This window comes from Bombus fervidus, chromosome 14 (assembly GCF_041682495.2).
Source record: "Bombus fervidus isolate BK054 chromosome 14, iyBomFerv1, whole genome shotgun sequence".
Lineage (NCBI taxonomy): Eukaryota > Metazoa > Arthropoda > Insecta > Hymenoptera > Apidae > Bombus > Bombus fervidus.
This window is the reverse complement of record NC_091530.1, coordinates 582,105-604,492: the sequence shown is the minus strand read 5'-3', so window position 1 is coordinate 604,492 and position 22,388 is coordinate 582,105. Positions and strand designations below refer to the sequence as shown.

Sequence of the window (22,388 nt, the reverse complement as noted above, 5' to 3'; positions counted from 1 at the left end):
CTGGATTAGAACTTACCGCGGCGTCCCGTGGATTGTCGACCGCTTGCGCGTTCACCTGGCTATGATTTACGACTAGCCGAGGCCGTCACGATCGCGCTCCTATCCACGGAATAGCGAGTGGCGCGAACGCTTGCCTTTGCCCCCGCCGCAATCAGACTCTGCGAATCGAGACCGGGTTTGAAAGGTCGTATGAGAGACGCGTCGCTGTGCATCGAATGGGCCACGGTATTTTGTCGTGTTTGACTCGCGCGAAGGATAGATGCTTGGCACAGGATTGACGTATATACGCAGCTGTATCGAGTTATGGTACTCACGGTCGATTCGAGTTCTCTCTTCGATATTTTCTCTTTACGATTACATTTAGAATCTGGATTTCGAGCATTAAGTTGGTGCATATACGAGATGCCAGTTTTACAAATAATACGTCATTAGACCGTGGATTTTTATGCATTTATCGGAAATTTAAAGCGTGACAAATGTGTACGGAATGCACGTAATATCCAAAGATATATAAAATGTTCAGAGAATGGTACTCGTTATAATACTTGCAATTAGTACGTAAAATAATTTTTTAGCCAGATTCCATTTTCCTAATTGTCTTCGTAAAATATGATTTTCAATATATATCCACAGTCACGCAGATACACGTTGCATATTTATCGTACAAAAGAGTTGCATACGCGTTCGCCTAAAACTACGAAATTTAAATCTAGTTTTAAATTTCTCGTTTTCTTTCGTCATAACGTCTACGAGTCTTTTAAATTAAACGTGCGATTTGGACGATGAATTCTATGTCGCGGGATTTACCGGTCGATCTGCACGACGCAAAGGTAGAACCGAATCGATTAGAATTTTCCCATCGAGGAAAATAACGCTAATCCCTTCGGCGATCGAGCGCGATCTTGCTTGTCGAACGATTCTTCGATATCCGTTCAGATGTACCCGTTGAATTTATTTTTAGGAACATTTGCATCGAAATTAGTTTCAACTTCTTTTTCTTTCGTCCTTTTTCCAAGATATCGACAAATTCGAAAGATGTCTTGGAACTGAATTTTAAAATTTTATAATCGCTTTGCTTTCTTTTAACGCTATACTCTTTCTAACGGCGAAATAAAACTTTCGGAACCTTGTCTCGCTTTTTAACGGCTCTATAGCAAATAAACGCGACTGTAAGATCTCTCTTATAGGAACGGAAAGTTTAATTTTTGAAAAACCGGTAGCTCTTCGAGCTTTTAAGCGAACGAAAGCGTAAAAAGAACGAAACGTTTACCTGATACCGCCTCTCGTCGTGTCGTAATTGAGAACTCTGTTGCCGTGAAGCCACTGAACGACACTATACTGGACTTGCATCGCTATATGACGCACGACGCACAATAGCTCGATGGTGCTGTCAGCCTCGTAGTACTTGTCTCTCAGCGGTTCACCCAGGGCGTCCACTATCTGGACGGACGGTGCTGAAATTTCATTACGTAACGTTAGGATACAGAGGTAAACACCGAGTCAAGCGTGTCTCGATATATCGCCAAATAGTTTTTTTATTCGTTTTATGGTAAGATTAAACGCGTACGATGAAGCGGATTTATGAATTTGGAAAATTGGAAAATTAGAAAGTTTTAAGATCAGTATTTTTTGGCCCGATCTTTTGCGAGCCCCTATCCCTGTATATTTCCTGATTTCGTTATATACGCTTCCATGAGTTCGTTCGTCGTAGACGTCGGCTTCTCGGTAGAAAACTCGGTAACTCGAAGAAAGAAGAGAAAGAATCGTCATAGATACGCGCGAGTTCCCGTCTCCACGTAATGCTATAGATTTCCTAAAATAGATTTAAACGTGCTTTCTCGATCGAAACGAAAGCGAGATTGAGATGTAAAAAAATCGAGGATCGTAATGGGATTAATTCCGTGATTTTACAAGTTCCCAGTCGAATAATACGCGTCTCCCTGTTTCAGAGTAAACGTACTCGGGGGGTATCTTGAAACGCGTAGAAAAATAATTTATTTAACGGCAAATCAAGTCGACCCAAATGCAATAACGGATGAAACTATTTTAGTTCCAGTTCGTGATATTTCACCGAGCCAATATACATATATATTCACAATAGGTCGTTGTTCACGCGTAAGCGCATCTAACGATCGCGGCACAATTCAGACGCGATCTTTTATCCGGTGTCTTCTGGACCATTTCCAATTCGAAGTTTATCATGCATCCGCCAGTGTGGTTTAAGAATATGGAAATTCAGAAACGAAAGAACGAGAGGGCGGAGGGAGGCCCGATCCACGGTATGTTTCTCAAAGATTTCTCCATTTCGCCCGCGTACAAATTCCACGCAGACCGCGAGACGAATACAAATCGCATCGGCTTAATAATGCGAATAATGCGACGAATCACGGCACTACTGCCGATTTCGTTGGTTTTATCGTCGACAACCGGTATTAAGCTTTTATAGACGGGTCACCGGATTCGTAGCGCAAAATATAATCCTTCGATGGAAATTTAGTGGACCAGGATTTCGAATTATTCGCACGAAAGCGTGAAATGTCGTTTCAACGCAGTAAATATCGAGCAGAGATGGTAGCAGTGGAATTCAAATTTTCTTCGGAATTTCATAGTCACTGTTTAAGTTACTGTATTTCGAGCTTGCTGATAAAAGATTCGTCGAACGTCCGCGATAATTAAAATTTTAATTTTTGCACGATAAAGCGCGAAAATATCTGACATTTGGTATCCGTTTCCGAAAAGAACTCGCCGATTTCTCGATTTCACGATTCATCGTCGAATGTAGCATCGTCGTGTATATATCGTTAAATGTAGCAATTTCATAAAATATTATCCTTTATCGTTATCAAAGTCATTTACAGTCGTTATTGTAGCACGCAAAACGCGTCTTACTCGGTCAACCGAGAGCTTCGACGTCGTTTATCTTTCTCGTAAAGCTTACGAAACGGGACTGTTGGTTTGTAAACCGTTGTTATGTAATGCGATGTTACGTAATCCGAATATTTTATTCCACAGCGACACTAAATACGAAACGACGCATCATCGGTGACACATACGTGTATCTAACGACCGAGGTTCGACCGAGAATCTCTTCCTTCCTTCGCCCCTTGGACCGTTTCCAGCTTTAAAAGTACGAGTACTTTGGAAAAACGTATGTACGCTAGCAGTAGGGAGTCCATGCGAAAGGGAAATGTTTCGAATGTACAGAACGGTCTAAGAACGAAGTTTAAAGCGACTCCTTTTTACTCGAGTAATCCATAATCTAAATACCGTACCTCTTGTCAAATTTAAGTTTTCTACATTTTCTACCATTTTCTTAATTTTTCTGCCAATTATTTATATTTTTTCTTCCTTTCTTTACAGATTATTAAGTATTCTTTTACAATTAATAATTTATCACTAGCGTCGTATCATATACATGTGACGCGTGTCGTGCATGTAACGTTTAATTAAAGGCTGATTCTTCGTTCCTGAATCTTTCTATACGAATCGTAGTATACGAATCCTCGAATACGGCGATACCGAATTCATCGTCGCGTTCCAACGCGTCGAGCTTTCTTTCCTGAGTTTCTATTTCCACGCGGAATCACGAGGACGGAGGGCACGCGTCCATGTATATCGTCAGCCGCTACGTTTTTACAAAACGAATCTCGTTAGTGGAGAAATATCGAAGAATCTTCCGAAACAACGGTTTTCTCGTACTTTCCCGACTATGCCAATACCTTAATACACAAGTTGCTATTTATATTCTTCGGCATTGTTTAAAATTGTTAAAAATTAATCCTTTGCGATTACAAGAAAAAGAGATTTATCGGCGTGTAAAATGTATATAACGTATTTGCGATTGTATCCGTCAATTCTTAAATCATTCGTTTTTCACGATGTTATTTGTACTTGTAAAGTGTCAGTTCACAAAATTTCTCCACGGTTTTAACCCCGTGATACATTGAATCTTTACTCAACCCGAAACAATATTTCACCCCGAATTTTAAGACCCGAACGAATATATCATCCTCCCGTAGCCGTTTCCCAAGATCAACTACGAGATTGTACTTAACGACCAAGCATAAAAAACGCGAAAAAATTTGTAAGAGTATTTGAAACTCGAGAAGACAGGTGAAAAGGGGAAGGACGGAAGAAGATACGTCGCGATATTAAGCTTCGCTCGAGTTTATCTCGTTTAAAATTTCTCTCTTTCCTTATTATTTTTCTCTCCATACGCATTCCTCGGTCCACAACTTGAGTTTCTTTATCGAACTTTGCTTGTTTCAAGTTTCGGCGTTCAACAAATTAAACGAATGTCTATCTTTGCGCTCGACCTTTCAGATTCGTGTTTCTTCGTTCAACTTGAGACGCGAAAAGTTTGCCTGTCCCAACGTCCACCCTCGGTCGCTCCAGTCGTTGGAAATTCCAGCATTAAATCAACGAAATATAGATATTTTTCTTTACGTTCGTTCTATCAGACGCGTGTTTCTTTATCGAGCTGTACACACGTAAGGTTCGGCTGTGTCAGCAGTGGTCAGGGTTGGTCGATTCTTTCCGCATGTGTTGTCTAGCACAGGCGAATCCCCGTGGTGGTTTCGTCGAGATTATCCAGCGGGATCCTTTGCCAAATCCCGCAGGTCGAGCGGTTTAAACACATCGGCGTTGATTCATGGTCGCACGACGCTTATCGATTTTGTTCTGGATCCGTCGGCCCTGCCCTCTCGTAATTCTTGCCCTCGGTCGGGGATCTTCCGCCTCTCGTTTCTCGCGTGGATTTTTCGTTGCGCGAATACCCCGTGATTTGTGACGCGTAGGGTGCACAAGAGCCGCGCGCAGATTCGCGAGTCGATATAGAGACGTTGCAAAATCCTAGGTGACGCTTTAAACTGTCGATATATTTATTTTCGATACATTTTACCGAACGTACGTTCGTTAGATTTTTATTTCGAAAGAATTTTATTTAAACAGATGAAAACGTCGCGTCGGGTGCTACGATCCGCGAAAAAGGTTGAAATATATATATATATGAAAAATCATTTGATGTTAGAAATCGTTCGTTTATTTTCCGACCAACGTTTGTATTTCGTTCACGGCGTTTTAATACATATCGCGCGTCTAATTCCATTTACTAAATAAGATTAAAATAAATTCCGAATTACTAAACAGCATGCCATCTTGTAAAGGAACGCGCACTAAAGGCTAAACAAGGTAGATCTGGAGCGTTTTCTTTATGTTTCTCTTCATACCGAACGATTTGTATAACAATTCCTTTCGGATAAAATCCGAGAAACGAACGATAAATGTTCTTAAGCGCAAACGCGTATATTTGGAACGTTTTCAGAATGCGTAGTATATCTAAGCGCATAAGTGTGTAATTTGTTAATAGAATATATTTTACCGAAGATCTTTCGACCATAAGTTTCCATACCGTAATATAATACGAATCGTAATATAATACGAATCGTAATATAAATTTGAAGAGAAACAATGTTTTTATTTTTCGCGTTCCAAATACTTTTAATACATACATTTTACACGAACTTTTCACAGTTTGTACCATTTATCGGCAACAAAATCGTCCGTTTAGAATTATCTTTAAAAATCAACTTTTACGCAAACGTTAATAACACGCGGAGAACGGTGTTCTCGTCACAAGTTGTTTCCTATCATTTGCAAACCGGAAACATCGGAAAACCTCGAGTTTCGTGCACGACTAATTTATAGCGTTTATGAAAGTGTCCGCTGTTTTATGGCTGGCCACGTATGCACGAGTTGTCCGTGCTGCGGTTGCAAATTTAAATTCAGCCGCACACCTTAGGAAAACAATGCAGCCATATCAACTATGCGGTTTCCGTTTTTCTTTACCACGATACATCTCTTCGCCAACATCTGTTCTCGATAGAACGAGTACTCGGGTTTAGAATATGGACGTGATCACTTTGCTATTTTTTAGATTTAGCATTTAGAATTACATTGCTATATGTTGCATTTTAATTTTTCATTTTTAAGAAAGTCATGGACGTTACGTCTATTTCATCGATTTAAGTTCTTTGAATTTTTGTACGAATACCAAATTAATTAAAAATTAAAATTAAAAATTAGAACACGATCAGAGCAATTAATTAGGATATCGTGACCTCGATGTTAAAGATCGATGAACAGCGAAGTATCAGATATCAGAGCATTTTGAGTTTCCACTTCCTCGCTGTTCTTTCTCTTATTTCTATGGATTCAAAGTAACACAGACCAAAGAAAAGTTTATTTTATAAAGTTTGCTTCTATAAATACAGGCATCCTTAAACTAAATTACAATTTTGTCTAACAACTAGATGGAGCAATCTATTTTGCACTCGAGTAATTCCATTGAAATAATCGAATTCCTCCAATTGGCTTTCCTTAATTTTCTTCTTCCCGATAAATCTACAGCCTAAGTACATTAGTTCACTCTGGCTACTATGTATTTATACTACCCGAATTTACGTTGTAATCGATTCAAGGAACTTCGTGCGGACTGATAGTTTGCCGTTCGCGTGACGGCCAAATTAATCTCAATAATCATGGGACGTTCGATAAGTTTCGCAGGATCTTGTACGCCATCCTGACCAGCTGCTATTAGTCCGCCTTGAGAAAGTTCACGAACTAGAACTGGGTCGAACAGAAGTCACGAAAAGTGACGAATGTCAAACAGCGAAATTAGGATCACGAACGGTCTTGACGAATCACGTTAGAAACGCTTGCAACTTCGGATAAAGTTTCCACGATGAATCCGCTGATCTCCTTGAATTTGCCGCGATACCGAAGAAATCACACACGCGCAACTATCCGAAGGAAAAAGAGTGTAAGACCAAAATGTAGTCCAGCGTGGAGAAGTTGGCAAGAATCGAAACAGAACAGAAAGGAACCGCTCGATTCTGTTAGACAATTCTGCCTGCATCTACAAAGGCACGTATTCTATTATACTTTCTACGTTGGAAATTTAAGAGTACGAATTTTTATATTCGTTGTTCGGTTCGGTATTCTCGGTCGAGTAACCCGGCTTTACTTCGGTAAGCCGGGGTCTTATTTATCATCCAGCTGTAACACGTAAATCTTGATGAAACGAGGTATAACTTTACTTTCGATTTTCGGAGTTTTCCAATAACGTATGAATTTTAATAAAACACTTTCGTCGTCTTACGATTAGCGAGAAAGTTTCGAGGGTGAGAAAACGCCAAACCTTATCGCTTTGCCGAGAAATTATGTCTTTCAATATCGGTGACGTTTTAAGCATGAACCTGTAAACCAACTGTTTTATTTACGATCGAATATTTTATGCGTATTCGACAAGAAGTTGCCAAACGCATATAAAAATTTGATACGCGTAAACGCTATAGGTTTTCATAGAATCGTCCTAGTTCCCCTAAACTTCTTACAAGTAAGAAAGCATATTTATTACACACAGATACTGAAATATGCCGTACACATGTCTATATTTCTGTACGAAAGACAAACGAATCGTGGTAGACAAAGCGCAAGGAAAAAGGGAACGAGATTAGAATTGGTGGCGCGAAGATATCAAAGTCAGAACTCGTCGGGGACACGGACGGAGGCTTGGTGAAACAGGTGGACGTGTTTGCAGAGTGCCAACAAAGCACGGTTATTACGTTAAGTGGAACATCTTGTTAGCACAAAGACCGATCCTGTCGCTTTTGCATCGAGGCTGCTCACGAAACTCTCGCGAAACTGGCCAACTAACGTAAATGCGATTTCGTTCGTTCTCAGAGATCGTTTTCCCTTTTCGACGAGGCTGGTCTCGTCTCTATTCCGCCCGTATTTCGCCTGCTTGCGTTCTCAAAAATTACGTCAACGAGGAGGAGAAGAAATTTTCCTTTTCGGTAGCTTCCTTCTCCCATTTTTATTATCTCCGAGTTTCTTGTTTTGCCCGTTCTTTTTTCATTTATGAACTTCCTCCCGTAGTTTTACATTTTCCGCGGCGCTGTCCATTTTCCTGTCTACCTCTAAGTACCACTTTCGCCCCTCCTTGTCCCCTCTTTCTCCTTCTCGTTCCCTTTGTTCCAAGGAACGGAGCTCGACGTATCTCGATTCCACTAGCCGCCTCTTTCTCTCGAGCCAGCGAAACGAAGTTCTTCCGCTTCTCCAGGTTCTTCTTTCCTAACGGCTGCCAGCCACTCTGCTCTCCATCCATTCCGACTATGCCACTTCTCCGTCAATTATCCTCCTAAGCGCTTCGCAGCCGCAAAAATTCGCCGAACGAACCCAATTTACCCGATCAGCGGCAGAATGTACCGAATAGTTTCGATCCTGTTTCTCCTTCCTCGCCCGCCTCTCTCTTCCTTTTGTCCTTTCTCCTTTCTCCTTTCTCCTTTCTCCCGAGCTGTATCCTTTTATTTCGCTCTGTTACCGAGCTTCCTCTTCGACGCCTCGGTATTTTATCCTCTAGCGTTTCAGCTTGCCGACATTTTGTAAACTGGCTATCGGTAATGATGACACACAGTGGCGGCTATATATAAGAACGGAGTATCTGGTTTATTAGAACGACGTTGAAATAATTATGGTAAAAAATTAACGTGCTTCGTCTCAGGGTCAGGTTTAAGATGGTAACAGGCTCCTTACTTCTTTTACAATTATTTCTCGCTTCCTCGTTCAATTTGTAAAGTGTCTGTTGTTCGGTAATTAACACAGGATAAGCGATAAATCCGTTGCTCGCTATTTACCATCTATATTATCCAAACTTTTAACGCTTTTAACGCTCTGCACTGATCGTATTATTAGGTTGCGAATATTTACAAATAAAACGGAGTAAACGAAGTAAAAATTATAACGAGTACCTTATTACATTCCATATATTTTTATCGTTCGTATGTGCGTAAATATCGCCATATGCGTGTGTATATACGATACATTTTACTATCTCAGATACTTGCGAGTAACAGATGTAACATAAAATCTCATAAAAATTTCATATAGCCCACGAGGCAAATCTCGAATAGCTGCGAGGTACATATTTATACGGCTCGAAAGACGTTGACCATAGAAATAAAAGATTTCTAGGAGAAAAGAGGATACTTAAATTGAAGAACGTCGCGCTCCGACAAAGGTCGCTATCTCCGTCGATTTTTAAACGACTACGTTTAAATCCTCTTAGCCAGTCGACGGTTCGATTATCCATCTTTGACGAGTAGTGTTTCAGTTCTGGTGGTCGGTACAGGTGGATAGGGACAACATCAACGATGAAAAGTCGAAGACGAGTTCTCGGCCGCTGTTCCCTTTGATGTACGTCGAAATCGTCATTTGGTCATCGCCGTCTGGTCGTGTCGAGTATTTTTACTCTCTGCTGACCATTGGACGAGAGTTGCCTTTTGGCCAAGGCTGAATACGACCCCGTGTTCGTGGTTCGCCATGGAAAAAGGAAGCCGTGGAATTCCGCTCTTTGTAAAAATCCTCCGACGTGGCTCATAGTCGCGGAGAGGAAAATATTTTCGCCATTCAGGTCACATCGACCGTAGACACTGTTAATATTCGTGAGCATGCCGAGCGAGTCTCGGTATATGGGACTATGCGAGACTCTTCTATCCAGATGATTACAACACGAAGCTTTTATAGTCTACACGTTCCTCGGAGATGAACTGTGCTAGGCGCACAATGATGGTTTAGCGTAATTTTGCGTAGTTTTACGTGTTCGTCGAGCTTTTAGCGCGGCAAACATTTTACATTTCAAATATTCTTCGTGGGAGGTTTTTCCTAGAAATTTCCCGCTGCGTTATAAAATAACCAAAGAGTTGGACGTTGAGCCACCCTCTTGTAATATACGCAAACGCGTGATTTGTTTTTTCAAAATTTAACATTAATCGCCTACTCGTGCAATAAAATCGAAAAACCGACAAAGAGCGGAGTTGGTTGACCATTTAGACTACCGAGAAGTTCATACACGTAAAGAACGTACACTCTCGTACGCTTCGTAACTATTATTAAAAACATGATAAACTCGATTAAAAAATTATCAGATTTTGTTCAAAATCTTAGATATAAAGTTCGAACCGATTAACAAATCGAGTTTCGGTTTTAATCGGTTCTTTTCCGTTTCTATCGCGATAGCTTCGTTTCTTCGACGTTCCGATCTCGCGACCGATTCCCGATGCGAAGTTCGTGTCACCGTAAGTCACCGAAAATAGCAGATACCGTAGCCAATTTCCTCGATCTCACGCTGAATACTTGAGCGTCTTTTTCTCTTTGTTTTCCGCTTTGCTACCCACCTTAGCCTTTTATCCCATTTCTCCGGTTGTCCGATTTAAACGATTCTCTCAGCATCATCGAGGTAAAGATCTTAATTCGAGAGAGTTTGCGTTTTTCTTTTAATTTGCATCGTGAGGACAAACAGCACGTTTTACTCGCGGGAAAACTAATGGATTTTTCTTTTCGCTTTGAAGATACAGTCGAACTTGTCGAGTTAGCGTTTTCGCAGGACGAACATTAACAAAATTGAAGCTGACAAAACGAGCTGAAATATTTTTTAACCTGCAGCGAATATTATTTTCGTAGTATCAAAATTTTCTGTGTTTCACGCGAGAGTACTACCAAATGATAGAAAATTTTGATATACTTGTACCTCCACTGGCAAGAAAAATCCAGTGCACATACTTTTTCTAGCCTTTTCGTGCATGATATAATCGTATTCCGATACAATTTTATATTCATGTTCCTCTATTAGCTTCTGATCGTTATCAGTGCAAATGAATTTAAAAGGTTGGATATCGAGATGGACGCTTCGATGTAAAATGTAAGTGATAGAATATTTCAGCGTGAATCGAATCACAATGAGATTATGAAGATTAATTAACAGATGGCTAAATAAGAAAATTTGAAAATGAAGTAGCTGATTTGGATATACGATTGAAATTATCGTTACCTAAAAACTGTTAATTAGTTTTAATCACATTTATCCAAATTTCTTCCAAACAAACAAAGAAACATACAATTTTTCTCATCGATCGTTTCTATCTATGTTATCGTAAAGACTCTTAAGTCGATAATTAGATCGATTGTAAAGCTAACGACGCGTCAATTAGTTTGATTCGGTGGTTAGTAACGGGACGACTAGTTCGATTCGACATCCGGCGAATGAAGGTTTAAACCGAAGATGTTCGTATCAGTCTCTACGGACAAATTTCTCGAGCTTGGAATTCCTCCGCCGGTAGCAATGGTAAAATTAAGTTTTCCTGAAACTGGCTTAGGTACAACGCCGACAGCTTTAATTATTTAACTCAGCTGTTTCTAGTTCTGGCAGATGGAACGTAATGCGATATAAATAAACCATGGTGCAATTCGTTCAAAGTTTTCGAAAAGTCGGTCATTTTATTCCTTCAATTACGAACAAAAGCTCTGATATTTAAGATCCGAATTAAAGATCTTTCGTTTCGTTTTTACCAGCAATCGAACGTTCGAGCGTTTCGAAAAACTTATTAGTAAACATTATCGTTATTCTAGTCGTTTCATATTATATCGCTAAACCGCGGATATTTATGCAAATTCATATTTTTAGGAATTAAGTAAAAAATACAATTCGGATAGAAAATTGTTTCGGATGCTAAATGTTAGAGAGAGTACCACGATTTCGGTATTTGATATATATTTCGTATCGTTATATTATATTTATTGTATATAAAAATTTCTTAAATTTCCAAACATGCACAAACATCCGTCACCTACGTGGTCTACTAATTTATATCACATTTACATGTCACGACTGAAAACATTCTACTTTATTTTCTCGCTTCTTTGCGCTTGTGTCTCTGTTTAGGAATAAAATGCTTTCTTACTTAGCAATATCTACTAGTTACTCGTAAAATGCGCGATATACCCAAAGCGTAACGGATATTATATCGAATAGCAAAGCCAAATATTTAAAAACTATTAACGTTGATTTCGGGTCATACAGGGAGGGAGAGAGAAAGAGAGAACAGGAGTGGACTTGTATCGACTGACACTCGAAGTACATATATCGTTTTCACGCCGATCTGCTTCCTTAAAACGCGATTCGTTTGGCGGATGAAGTCAATTTTTCCGTCGGCCCTACGCGACTACTTAAGTCGTTTCGTTTTCTCCTCTTGTCCTTCTCGACTTCGTTTCCACTTGCACCGGTAATTCCGTTTCGCAAGACGACCGTTTGTATCTCAATTTATTCTCAATTTACTCCGCATTGTATTATCGTTTACCGGAGCTAATCTCTTTGTGTTTATTCGGGATGCGCGTGTGTCAATGAACGCGCAAAAGACGCAACAGAAAGTTCGATCGAACGTATTTTTCTAGGAAGAATCGTCGATAATGAACGTCGTTAAGGCGCGAGCGGAAATAAATCGAACCGCGTCGAAGCGGCTACATAAGCAGACTGGCAAACAAAGTTAACTAAGTTGACAGAGTAAACGAGGCGAACAAATATTACCCGGTGTATACTGGAGGAATAAATGTAGAGCGAGAGAAACTGCGGATAAGTTTTGTCGATAATCTTACTTTTGTACGATAGACCCTTTTGTGAGTGTACGTGATAGAGAAAAACAGAGTAATAAGATTATCGATCTCTTAAAGAAATATTGATTTATCGCAGCTTTTCGTCCTGACGTCTTAGATGGAAGATGATAATAAGTAAAGATCATAGCATGAAAATGACTATGAAAAATATGACAAGTACACGTTCGTCGATCTGATTTTTACGATACTTTACGATCAGACGAAAGAATTATAGTAAAACGAAGCTTTTACCATTGTAGCATTTACGCGCTAATTATGTAATTACATCCAAGTATATTAAATTTTCATTTAGCACTTCACTTTCGTACGAAAAGACGTTTCATCGGTGCATTGTAGTATATCCCGTAATATGTGGAATTTTCTTGGTCGAGAGATACGTGACGCGAGAGTTAGCTTTTACGATACGCGCGCGATCGTAAAAGTGAATTATCGTTGTACTTACCGTTGATGTGAAGATTCACGTGAATATACTTGGGCGGATGAGTGCTGACTTGGCACTCGTACTGGCCCTCGTCGCTACTGTTCACGGGCTCGATTTGTAGGCGCCAGTTGTCCGGGTATTGGAACTTCACCGTGTATCTTGGATCTCCTATGTACGTCTGTTGCCCCACCGTCAGCAGATTCACCTTTTCTCCGTTATCTTGTCTACGTACCCAAGACACCTGTCGACAGATTATTCCACGTTGTTTCATAAACGATTGTTCGATCGATTTACCAGAATATCGGCATTAACGTGTCGCACATAGAGTTTAAAAGTGTCGCAACGTTACGCGTTTAGTAAACCACGTTTTGCCAAGTTTCTAGATAATTTGGTAATTTCCTAAAAAGCTTGTTCGAGTTGTGTCACTCTTTGAAGTCTCTGAAGTGGCGGCATTTAAAATTTGTTTTCAAAGTCGCTGTGGTAAATATTTATTAACCGTTTGCTTCGATTAGACGCGCCAGTAACGTTAGGAGAATATGCCGATTGCTAAAGGATTAATATGCCCGTGGTATCTAAACGCTTATATAGCGTAAATATATGTATATAACACCGCAACAACTAATTCTTAGTTCGCGTAGAAGAGTATCCGAATACGGCGCAGAAAACAGAAGGAGGACGTACTGTCCGATTACTCGTTATGCTTGAGCCGTGCATACAATCGGGCTACGATAAACAAGGATTCGAAATCCGCAGTTTATCCACGTAACTGAAATTGGATAGTGTTTCCTGGTATTCCCATTAAGTGCGCGCGATATCGACATGGATATCAAGCTCGCTATTGTCCGTTCAATAGAGATTGCTGCGTATGGGCAGCTATCAATGATGCGCGTGATCGTTACTGATCGTGATCGATCGCTTTTCCCACCTTCTTCCCTGAAACGTGAAATATTTGATACAAAATTCTCACCGATACTATCTATTGAATTAAATTTTTTCCAAATCCTTGAAACTCGTCACCTATGGTTTCAGAGCAGTATAGAGAATTATTGCTCGCAAAAACAATATCGCTTTGTTTTTAGAAATCGTTTAGAATACAAACACCTTAAAATGATTTCTTATTAAGTTGCAAGTTCTCTTCTAAAGTATTCTTCTAAAAATCTCTTGAAATTTTTCTTTCAGATTTTCAGTTTTGTTTTTCGGGAATTTATAATGGAAAACTTCGCAACGGAGCAACTACCAGCGGGACCGTGAAGTTATTGTACGCCGAAATCTGAGTCGGTGATGGAGTCACGAGTCACAAACAGAGGCCGGAATTGTCCTGCAGCGACTCGAACGACCTACAGCAATAAATATCGTCTTTAGCCGAGTTATGCACTTTCGAGATAATCATGCATGGATAATCGCGTTAGTCGACACCGTCGTTAGCAGTACTAGCAACAGCAACGACATTAATAGCCTAATATTACGCTGAGGCGAGCTCGACCGTGGTTCAGCCAAGTGCGATGCTTTTAGGATATAACTACTGGACGAGTTTCCACGGAGTTAGTCGTCGTCGTCGTCGTCGTCGTCGTTCCCTTGTTTCAAGTCAGCATCGGTAAATTCGTTCGAAAAGATATTCTCCGTCGCGTGTCATCCGGCTTACATGCCGAGTTACAATTTATCGAAGTTGTCCCTTTGCAAACCGCGACCCTGTGTCGTGTCGTTGTGTCGTCATTAGTGTCTACGAATATTTATACGTTTGTATTTAACTCGTACTCTACATTTTTATATAGATCGCGTACTAGGAAACTACTTACGTTATAATGATACGCTTAACATTCTAATTAGGATGTAATAACTGCATGCGTTACCCTTATAATCCTAATTAATTTAATTTTAGATAATAGCATCGTTGCATGATTTTTGATTTACAAACTATACTTTAGAAAAGGTTGTATACAACGCATCGAGATTTCTACTATATTTTAAATAAATTTGATCTTGTCTTAAAAATTGGGTAATAAAGATTTATCTGTATCTTGTAAGAACCACACGACCTGGAAAAAGTTCCGAATTATACGTTATTAATTAATTTAAACGTAAAATAAAAACAACGGGGCTATAATCGACCGATCTAATTTTTAAAATTGTTCATAAAAGTATTTGAATCGTGTTATTAATTAGACATAAATTTCAAGGTTTTTTTTTTTAATTAAATCGTCGCTGTTACTTAATTCCAAGGAAAATACTGGCATTATGCGAGCACATGTTTCGACATGCTTACGATTACGCTTGTTGTGCGCGTTATGTTCCCATTTTCAGCAGCGCATTACTTTTTACCATCTTGTGTTTTTTGCTCGTCACATACCCTCTCTCCGCCTAAGTATTATGTTACAACGTTTTCAGCTGACCTTAACAAAGGAAGCTAATGACGGGCTAGATACTCTCTCGAGACCATGATCCGAGAGGAGCACTCTTCTTTTTATCGAAGTAGACAATGATCGAAAATTACGCGTACTAGAAGTTTGGACGCGATGCTCAGTTTCAGGCGTTTCTCTGAGAAACGTATCGTGTTGTTTTTTCTATTATAGGCGCAAACTCGTTCTAAAAATTGATTTCTTCGTTATTTTATCTACGAGTATTCATTTATTTTTTCAAACATTATGCAGCAGTCCAATACTTGGCGCGAATGTAAGCTGCGCGACATATCGAGCAGGTATACGTATACAGATGTACAAAAAATTATGTAAAGTATTAGAAAAAAAAAAAAGAAAAGAATTATATAGATTTAAATAGTTCAGAGTTTATTTCAGTAAATATTACATGTTTGTAAGATCGTAATTGAGAAAAAATCGCGATAATATTATCCGCACAAATGATATTCTTATTGCTTGTCACTCTCGTATTTCAATTCGACGTTATAGAAACAGAAAAGTGTATAAGAAAGTATCTAATGATGTATGTAGCGTAGAATTTATGAAAATATTGGGAAGAGAAAACGATCAGATTTCAGAGAGTATAGACGCGAACGATTACGAGGGAAATTCGCGTGAAAGCTCGCCGGCAGCGGATGATTTCTATTCAACCTCACCGGGACACGTATAATAAGGCCGGATATTAAATTAATTCGAACGGCGCGATTGCTCCAAATGCGTTAGATGCGTCTAGCTTCCCGCAAGTCCCGCCGCTGCCGAGATATAAGATCCGGAGAACGCAAAGAAATTAATTAGAATAAATCGTGCTCGCCTATCTTCCTGCAAAACGAACTTTACTACGGTTTACAAGATTGATCGCGAGTTATCGTCTTTCTAATTTTCCGCGAACGGTAAGCCGGCAAAATGTGAGACCTCGACTATTAAACTGCTAAGATATGCAGAAAAGATGCAAAGCTATGGAAAACTTATGGAGAAATATGCGAAGGCTATGTGAAAATGTCCAGAAACATTCGTATAAGTAGAAATATACAAGACCTTTTGCCTACTTTCGCATATTATAAAATGTTTTTCATATCTTTGCATACATTTCCATACGTTCCCAGCTGTTTGTACATATTTTACATATTTTTGTATCGGATACTCTCTATACACGCTATGTATTTTCATCTATAATTCGCATATCGCGGTAGTCATTCTATTTCATAGTTGACATACAAACCGAATCGAACCAAACTAATCGTTTAATTTAAAAAAAGTAAATTCGATAAAAGTCGGTATGGACGTAATTGCTGATTAATTCAGCTGTACGTACGCTCTCAAGTACATCTCTCGCTCGTAAGTACTAAGATCAACTAAATAGCAATCTCCTGGTTTCGTGTAAAACGTGATAATCGGTTTAGATTGTCAAGGAAACGATTAATCGATCATGATTTAACAACTTTACTTTCTCTAAGTGTCCTGCTACTTATACGAATAGCGACGATATACATACGTATATGGATACAGACGAAAAAGGAGGAAACTCACGGTTTTATCCTGTAGCAAGGATATCCTGCAGTCGAGGATGGCACTTCCACCAGCTTGCACAGTCATGTTCTTGCTCTCCCCTTCGAAATGAGGACCCCACCGATGATCGTGATGATGTTGATGCTTGTTTAGCGTGCTGTGCGCATCGAAAATGTAGTTCAACATCGGCGCGTCCGTCGGTACCGATCGCTTTGCCGCCGTCGTCGATTTCGTCGATACCGAATCCGTTATCAGTGGCAAATCTGGAACCAACGACGATTTTTCACATGGTTAATTACGATTAATCGCGTTTGGCAAAAATTGATATTTTTACAAACACGATGAAAGCATTTGTATCTCTGGACAACAGAGATTTTTCAACCTTGTAAACTCAAGCTTCGTTGCAATACGAAACGTTTAACTTTTCGATATTGTTTATTCGAAAATTTTGCGCTATTCGTTAATCCGTACATCTATACCGTTGATCGCGCACACCTGATACCTTGTCGCGATATCACCCAGTCCCTGGAGATTCGCGTTTCCCGCTGTTTACAAGTATTGGACAGACAATTGACAACTGGCAGTACATATTGGCGTTTCTGTTCGTTCGCAACATCCGTCTATTCACGTTTGTAACCGTTGAATGAATAGGTACACACGATATTGCGCGAGAGTAATTACTCGCTGATATGCTTCAAGCGGTAAAAGAATTTTGAATAACGATGTAAAATTCTCGTATTTGTAAGCGATATTCGATGCTAAGAGAGTCGAAATATTTGCAAGTAGTCTGGACGACAAGGCACGATTTTGAAATTTAGAAGAAACATTTTTCCAAAATCCGAAATATATATCCAAATAATAGATACGATAGGAGCTTGAGTTAATTAGCGTAACAATGCCGAAGAAGGGAAAAGCAACGGAACAGCTTACGAAGCAGTGTATCATATACATACGACGTTGGTTTCAAATTTCACCGATACAATTATGACAATCGCGTCTCGTCCAGCGTTAATGAAGTTTTAAAACGTTTTATATACGAAACATATAACATGGACGTAAAAGCTTTCAAATGCTTTCACGAGCCACTGTACATCGAGTACTATATTGGGTTATACTGTACATTTTGTATTGGGAAACCGAGAATTTCGATAGGCCAATTAGTGGCAGAAAATTAAGCTCCTGAGAGTAGGTCGAGCATCCGTGTGATCATCAAAGTTTAAATGGACGCGTTGTGAGAAACGAGTGTTTTTAAATTTGTTCTAGTTCCTTTAAATCTATCGACATTATAAGAGTCATATAATCATTTAAGCAGTTATCGAAATTTACGCAATGGACTTGTCTGTCCTAGACAAAATACGAGCAACATATATATTCGAACACTCTTTAAAATAGAATGACTTTTTAAAAATTGGGCCAAACGTCGTCAACGTTTTTCGAGAAGATAGAGGAATTAGTTCGCTGGATGACGTGTAACAATTTTTTGAAAAAATAGCAATTAATCGGAATCGCGAGGAAAAAAAGAAAAGGTCATTTTTTAAACTTTATCATCTCCCTCCGCTCTTCCTATCTGCATCGAAAATTTAAACAACACGTTTTAAAGATTTATAGGATACTGGAAATTTTATCGAAGTCGATTGATGTAAAACGAACATCGAAAGATATAGGTAGACTATTTTATTACAGTTATCGGGACGAATATCGTGAAAAACTGCGGTTTTCACTATTTTTAACAGTTACTAGCCCATAGCGACGTTAACCGATCTCGCTAAAATTTTCAGAATATATATACGTACAAACGTATGGTTTAAATTTCCATTATAGTTTCGAATAAAAAAGTTGTAAAAAGCAATGTTCGTTGTTTACTTTGCGATTCCCATGTAGTAAGTATATCCACAGCCGTTGAAACTTCTGAACGAGACAAAAAGACTATCGAATAGAACAGCTCACGAAGAACATTTTTTCAATTAAAAAGGATCTTAATATTGTTAAACGATATCGAGTATTTGGAATGTAAATTAATTAGCTAATTCGAATAAACGAACGAAAAGATCGAAGGATTTACTTTCGGTAGTTTGCTACTTATCACTACTGCAGGGCTGAGATCTAAGCCACGCCTCCGTTAAGTTCTCCGATATCGATTGTTAGGAAAAAGCGTCGCTACTTCTCTGAAGCCAGTAAATTCAATTTTTCAACCGTTCGATTCCGCCATATAATATTAACGAAGGTTATCGATCTAGAGCTGTCGCCATCCACATTTTAGGACTCGTTCATTTCTTATACATGACTTGTCCACCCTTACGGCGAATCCATACGTTAGCATTAGCCGAGTAGAAGCAGTTTCACGAGGTTCCCATCGTATGTTTTTCAATTTAACGGTGTCCACCGAGAGAAGAACCCGAAACAGGTAAGCAATTTGACGTACGAGTGTACAAAGGACGAGGTATTTTTTCTAACGATCGCGTGCGTCGCATCGGAAAACGATAAGTACGTACATCGCTTAGATACTCGTTTGGTATCGACGGAAGGACTCGCGCGACGCGTCACTTAAATATAAACTTATACGTACCGGATAGCTATGAAAATCCACGACTACTACTCGCTTCCTTTTGTTATCGTTAAACCGACTTTGCTTTTAAAATTTTTAACGCGATACTCCTACGTTCTCTACTCCTTTCATCACGAGTTTGACTTTCGCAACATTCGTCGTTTTCCTTTTAGTACAAAACGTACATTGCCTGTTTTCGATCATTTTTCTTCTTGCCATTCTTTCGTGACTCTGTACTTCTGCAGTTCTACTTATCGTCGTTTGATCTTTCGAACGTTCACCAAAAATACGAGACACCGACACGACCATGATTTTCTACAAGCAGCAACGCGTCTTTCGATCCTTCTCGTTATCCTTTTACAAATTTCTAAACATTTTATAACTTTCTTCTTCGGCCAGTTCACTATATACCGCAAAATCATTAAACACGGATATTCCTTATTTTTCCTTATTCCTTAATTACTAATGCTACTTTAATTTAGCTTCCATCCGTCTTCGATGTAGTCTACCCTATTCTACCAAATAAATTCAATACGTTATCGCTGCATTGACGCAAGGACAATGCACAGCATCCACATGCATTAAGATCTGTCAGAAACGAAGCAACGCATACGATTCTAGCCGAGTATTAATCACCTAATTATGTCACTCAGAATCTACCTTGTTATAGCTGTACGAGCAGCTCCCACAAGCCTCCCGATAGGAGAACCCAGCAATGGTCGAGTCGACTAGCGCGCATCAGCTTTTCTCTTCGCCTCGCCCCTTCTGGAAACGTTCATCTGTTCATTCGATCTTTTCTCTTTACCTCCGCGGTGGAAATTTTGCCGCTGTCCAGGGAGAAGGAAAACTGATCGGGAATTCCGATGGAACCGCGGAGAGCGTGTCCTGGATACCGACGAGGAATCAGCAGCGACTTCTTGCCTCGGCGAATATGAAAATCGTTATACGTCGTATTGACATTGTCTCTCGACCGTGGACCCGGCTACGGGATCTCATTTTTTAACTCACGGAAGATCCCCGTGTACGCGATCGAATCACGCGAATATTTAAACGGACGGTCGGATTTCGATCCCCGAAAAAGTTCGCCGAGCGTTCACGTCGAGAGTTCTTCTTTAAATCCTTTGTTCAAACACGGTGTGATTGTTACCCCTGCGGGATGATGGCTCGACAGGACGTTTTTCCTTCGCGTAAGGACTATTTTTCGTTGGGTTATGCGAACCGATAGATCGATGTTGGAGAGAGGCTACTGAATATGGAGAAGTTTAGTGCGCAAGGATCGTCGGTTTGGTTGGTCGAGTAGAATTACCTCGGTGAATTCGATGGCGAGAGTGCAAAAATAACTTTTTTAATATTTTTTGCCTTGAAATAAGAGAAGAACGATATACGTGCGTTTTACGAGCATAAAGATTTCGTCCTTTTAATTCGGAATGAATTTTATAGAAGATACTTTCTCGTCGATGTCGTTCTAATCATTTTTTCATGTTTCTCTCGTTCGTTTAAATTACAAATTTCATTTAACCACGTTTATATTAAAATGTTTTCCATAGATATCGAAACATTCGTATTTCAACAGTACGTGTAGCAGAAAGCGGTTGGAAATTGAAAATCTTTAGAATCGAAACGATCCAAATTTAAATTCTAACGTACGAAGAGCCCAAGAGAAGAACAAGACAAGTCCATTATCGTTAATTTTATAATTTCGATGTCGCTTGGTGGACGAGGAATTCTCTATACCGCGAGGATACAAAATTATTCTCACCGCATAGATATCAATGTCGACCCGAAAACAATATCACAACGTATTTATAGACATGAAATTTATTTAAAAGCTAGGCAACGAAGCGGTAAACGAACGCATTAACTCGTCAATTTCATCGATGACTGTGCTTGGACTAATTAAGATAGTGGTTCCTCTCTGCGGTTTTCCGATCGAATCACTGGGATTTATCGAGTAATCACTCGGAGATATATTTCGCGGATATCTTTCTTCTCTCCATTCGACGGAAAGCGGAGGCACGATCGACGCAGATATCCTCGTTGGGCGCGAGATCTCGCGAGTATCAATCGACCCATTTTTTCGCGACTTGCAAACACTCGAGAATTCTGACTTGGCGCTTTTCCTCGGCATTGCATCGCGTGCATTATTCCGTATCGCCGCCGTAAAAACGAAGTTTGAGAAAAGCAAGCGAAAGAAAGAGATGCGCGGTACGAGATGAACAATCGCAGGTCTAAAGACCGATCGAGACATTCGCCTTTTTTAGGTAAAACGACCTCAAGAATCGCTCTGTTGGAAACTTAGGTCGGATATTTACCGAGTAGATACACGCGATACGATTTGGAAAAATCGATTAAAATTTCCGAACGAGGATATTTCCAGAGAAAATTGAATTCCTTCGTGCTCGACGTACGAGTTCTCTTTTTGTTAACAAAGTATTCGAGTTAGACAGTGTGCTTAGCTTCTACGTGTTCACGGATGCGGTTAAGAATAATTAGAATATATTTGAATAAAATACTTGAGGGTTTTACGCAAGTACAACAGACAGTTTCGCAAGTTATGCGCTTGTATTACTTAGCAGCGAGGCGCTGTCCGACCAACACCGACTCGTTTCACTCGGAAATCTAAACTTTCCTACTATCTCTGTTTCTAATGTTTCGTGGTTACTTAGAATGCGCTGTAACATGCATAATTGTACAAAAAAAGCAAACATTTATCTAGTACTTTAGGTTATTATTGCAATACAACTAGCATACAAAAGCAAAGGACCGCTCAACTTTTGCCGAAAAAATTGTCAAGGCTTAAACCGTTATAACTTGGGAACAAAGAAACGTACAACGATCTTTAATGTAAAACATTTCGAATACCAGCAACCTTCCGGCGAAAATCGAGCGTTCCTTTAATTTTGCACGCCAGTGAAAAATTCTTCCTTTTTCCGAAATCGAAAATTTCACAACCAACGCTATCGTTTGCGTTGCCATAGAAACACGAATAAATACT

At 39.6% G+C, this 22,388-nt stretch overlaps 1 protein-coding gene and 1 long non-coding RNA gene across 9 annotated transcripts in view; one reads left to right on the top strand and one right to left on the bottom strand.

Moving 5' to 3' along the window:
• Positions 1–22,388, top strand: part of LOC139994522 (uncharacterized) — a 342,661-nt gene that overhangs the window by 20,266 nt on the left and 300,007 nt on the right. The gene's annotated exons all lie outside the window — the stretch shown is intronic.
• LOC139994516 (zwei Ig domain protein zig-8) overlaps positions 1–22,388 on the bottom strand; it is a 235,678-nt gene that overhangs the window by 8,566 nt on the left and 204,724 nt on the right. For all 8 annotated transcript variants that reach the window (XM_072017255.1, XM_072017260.1, XM_072017261.1 and 5 more), the window contains 3 exons: positions 16,870–17,111; positions 12,950–13,169; positions 1,271–1,454 (listed from right to left, as the gene is read on the bottom strand). In XM_072017255.1, coding sequence (XP_071873356.1) covers positions 1,271–1,454; positions 12,950–13,169; positions 16,870–17,111 — 646 coding nt within the window. The remainder of the gene's footprint in view (positions 1–1,270; positions 1,455–12,949; positions 13,170–16,869; positions 17,112–22,388) is intronic.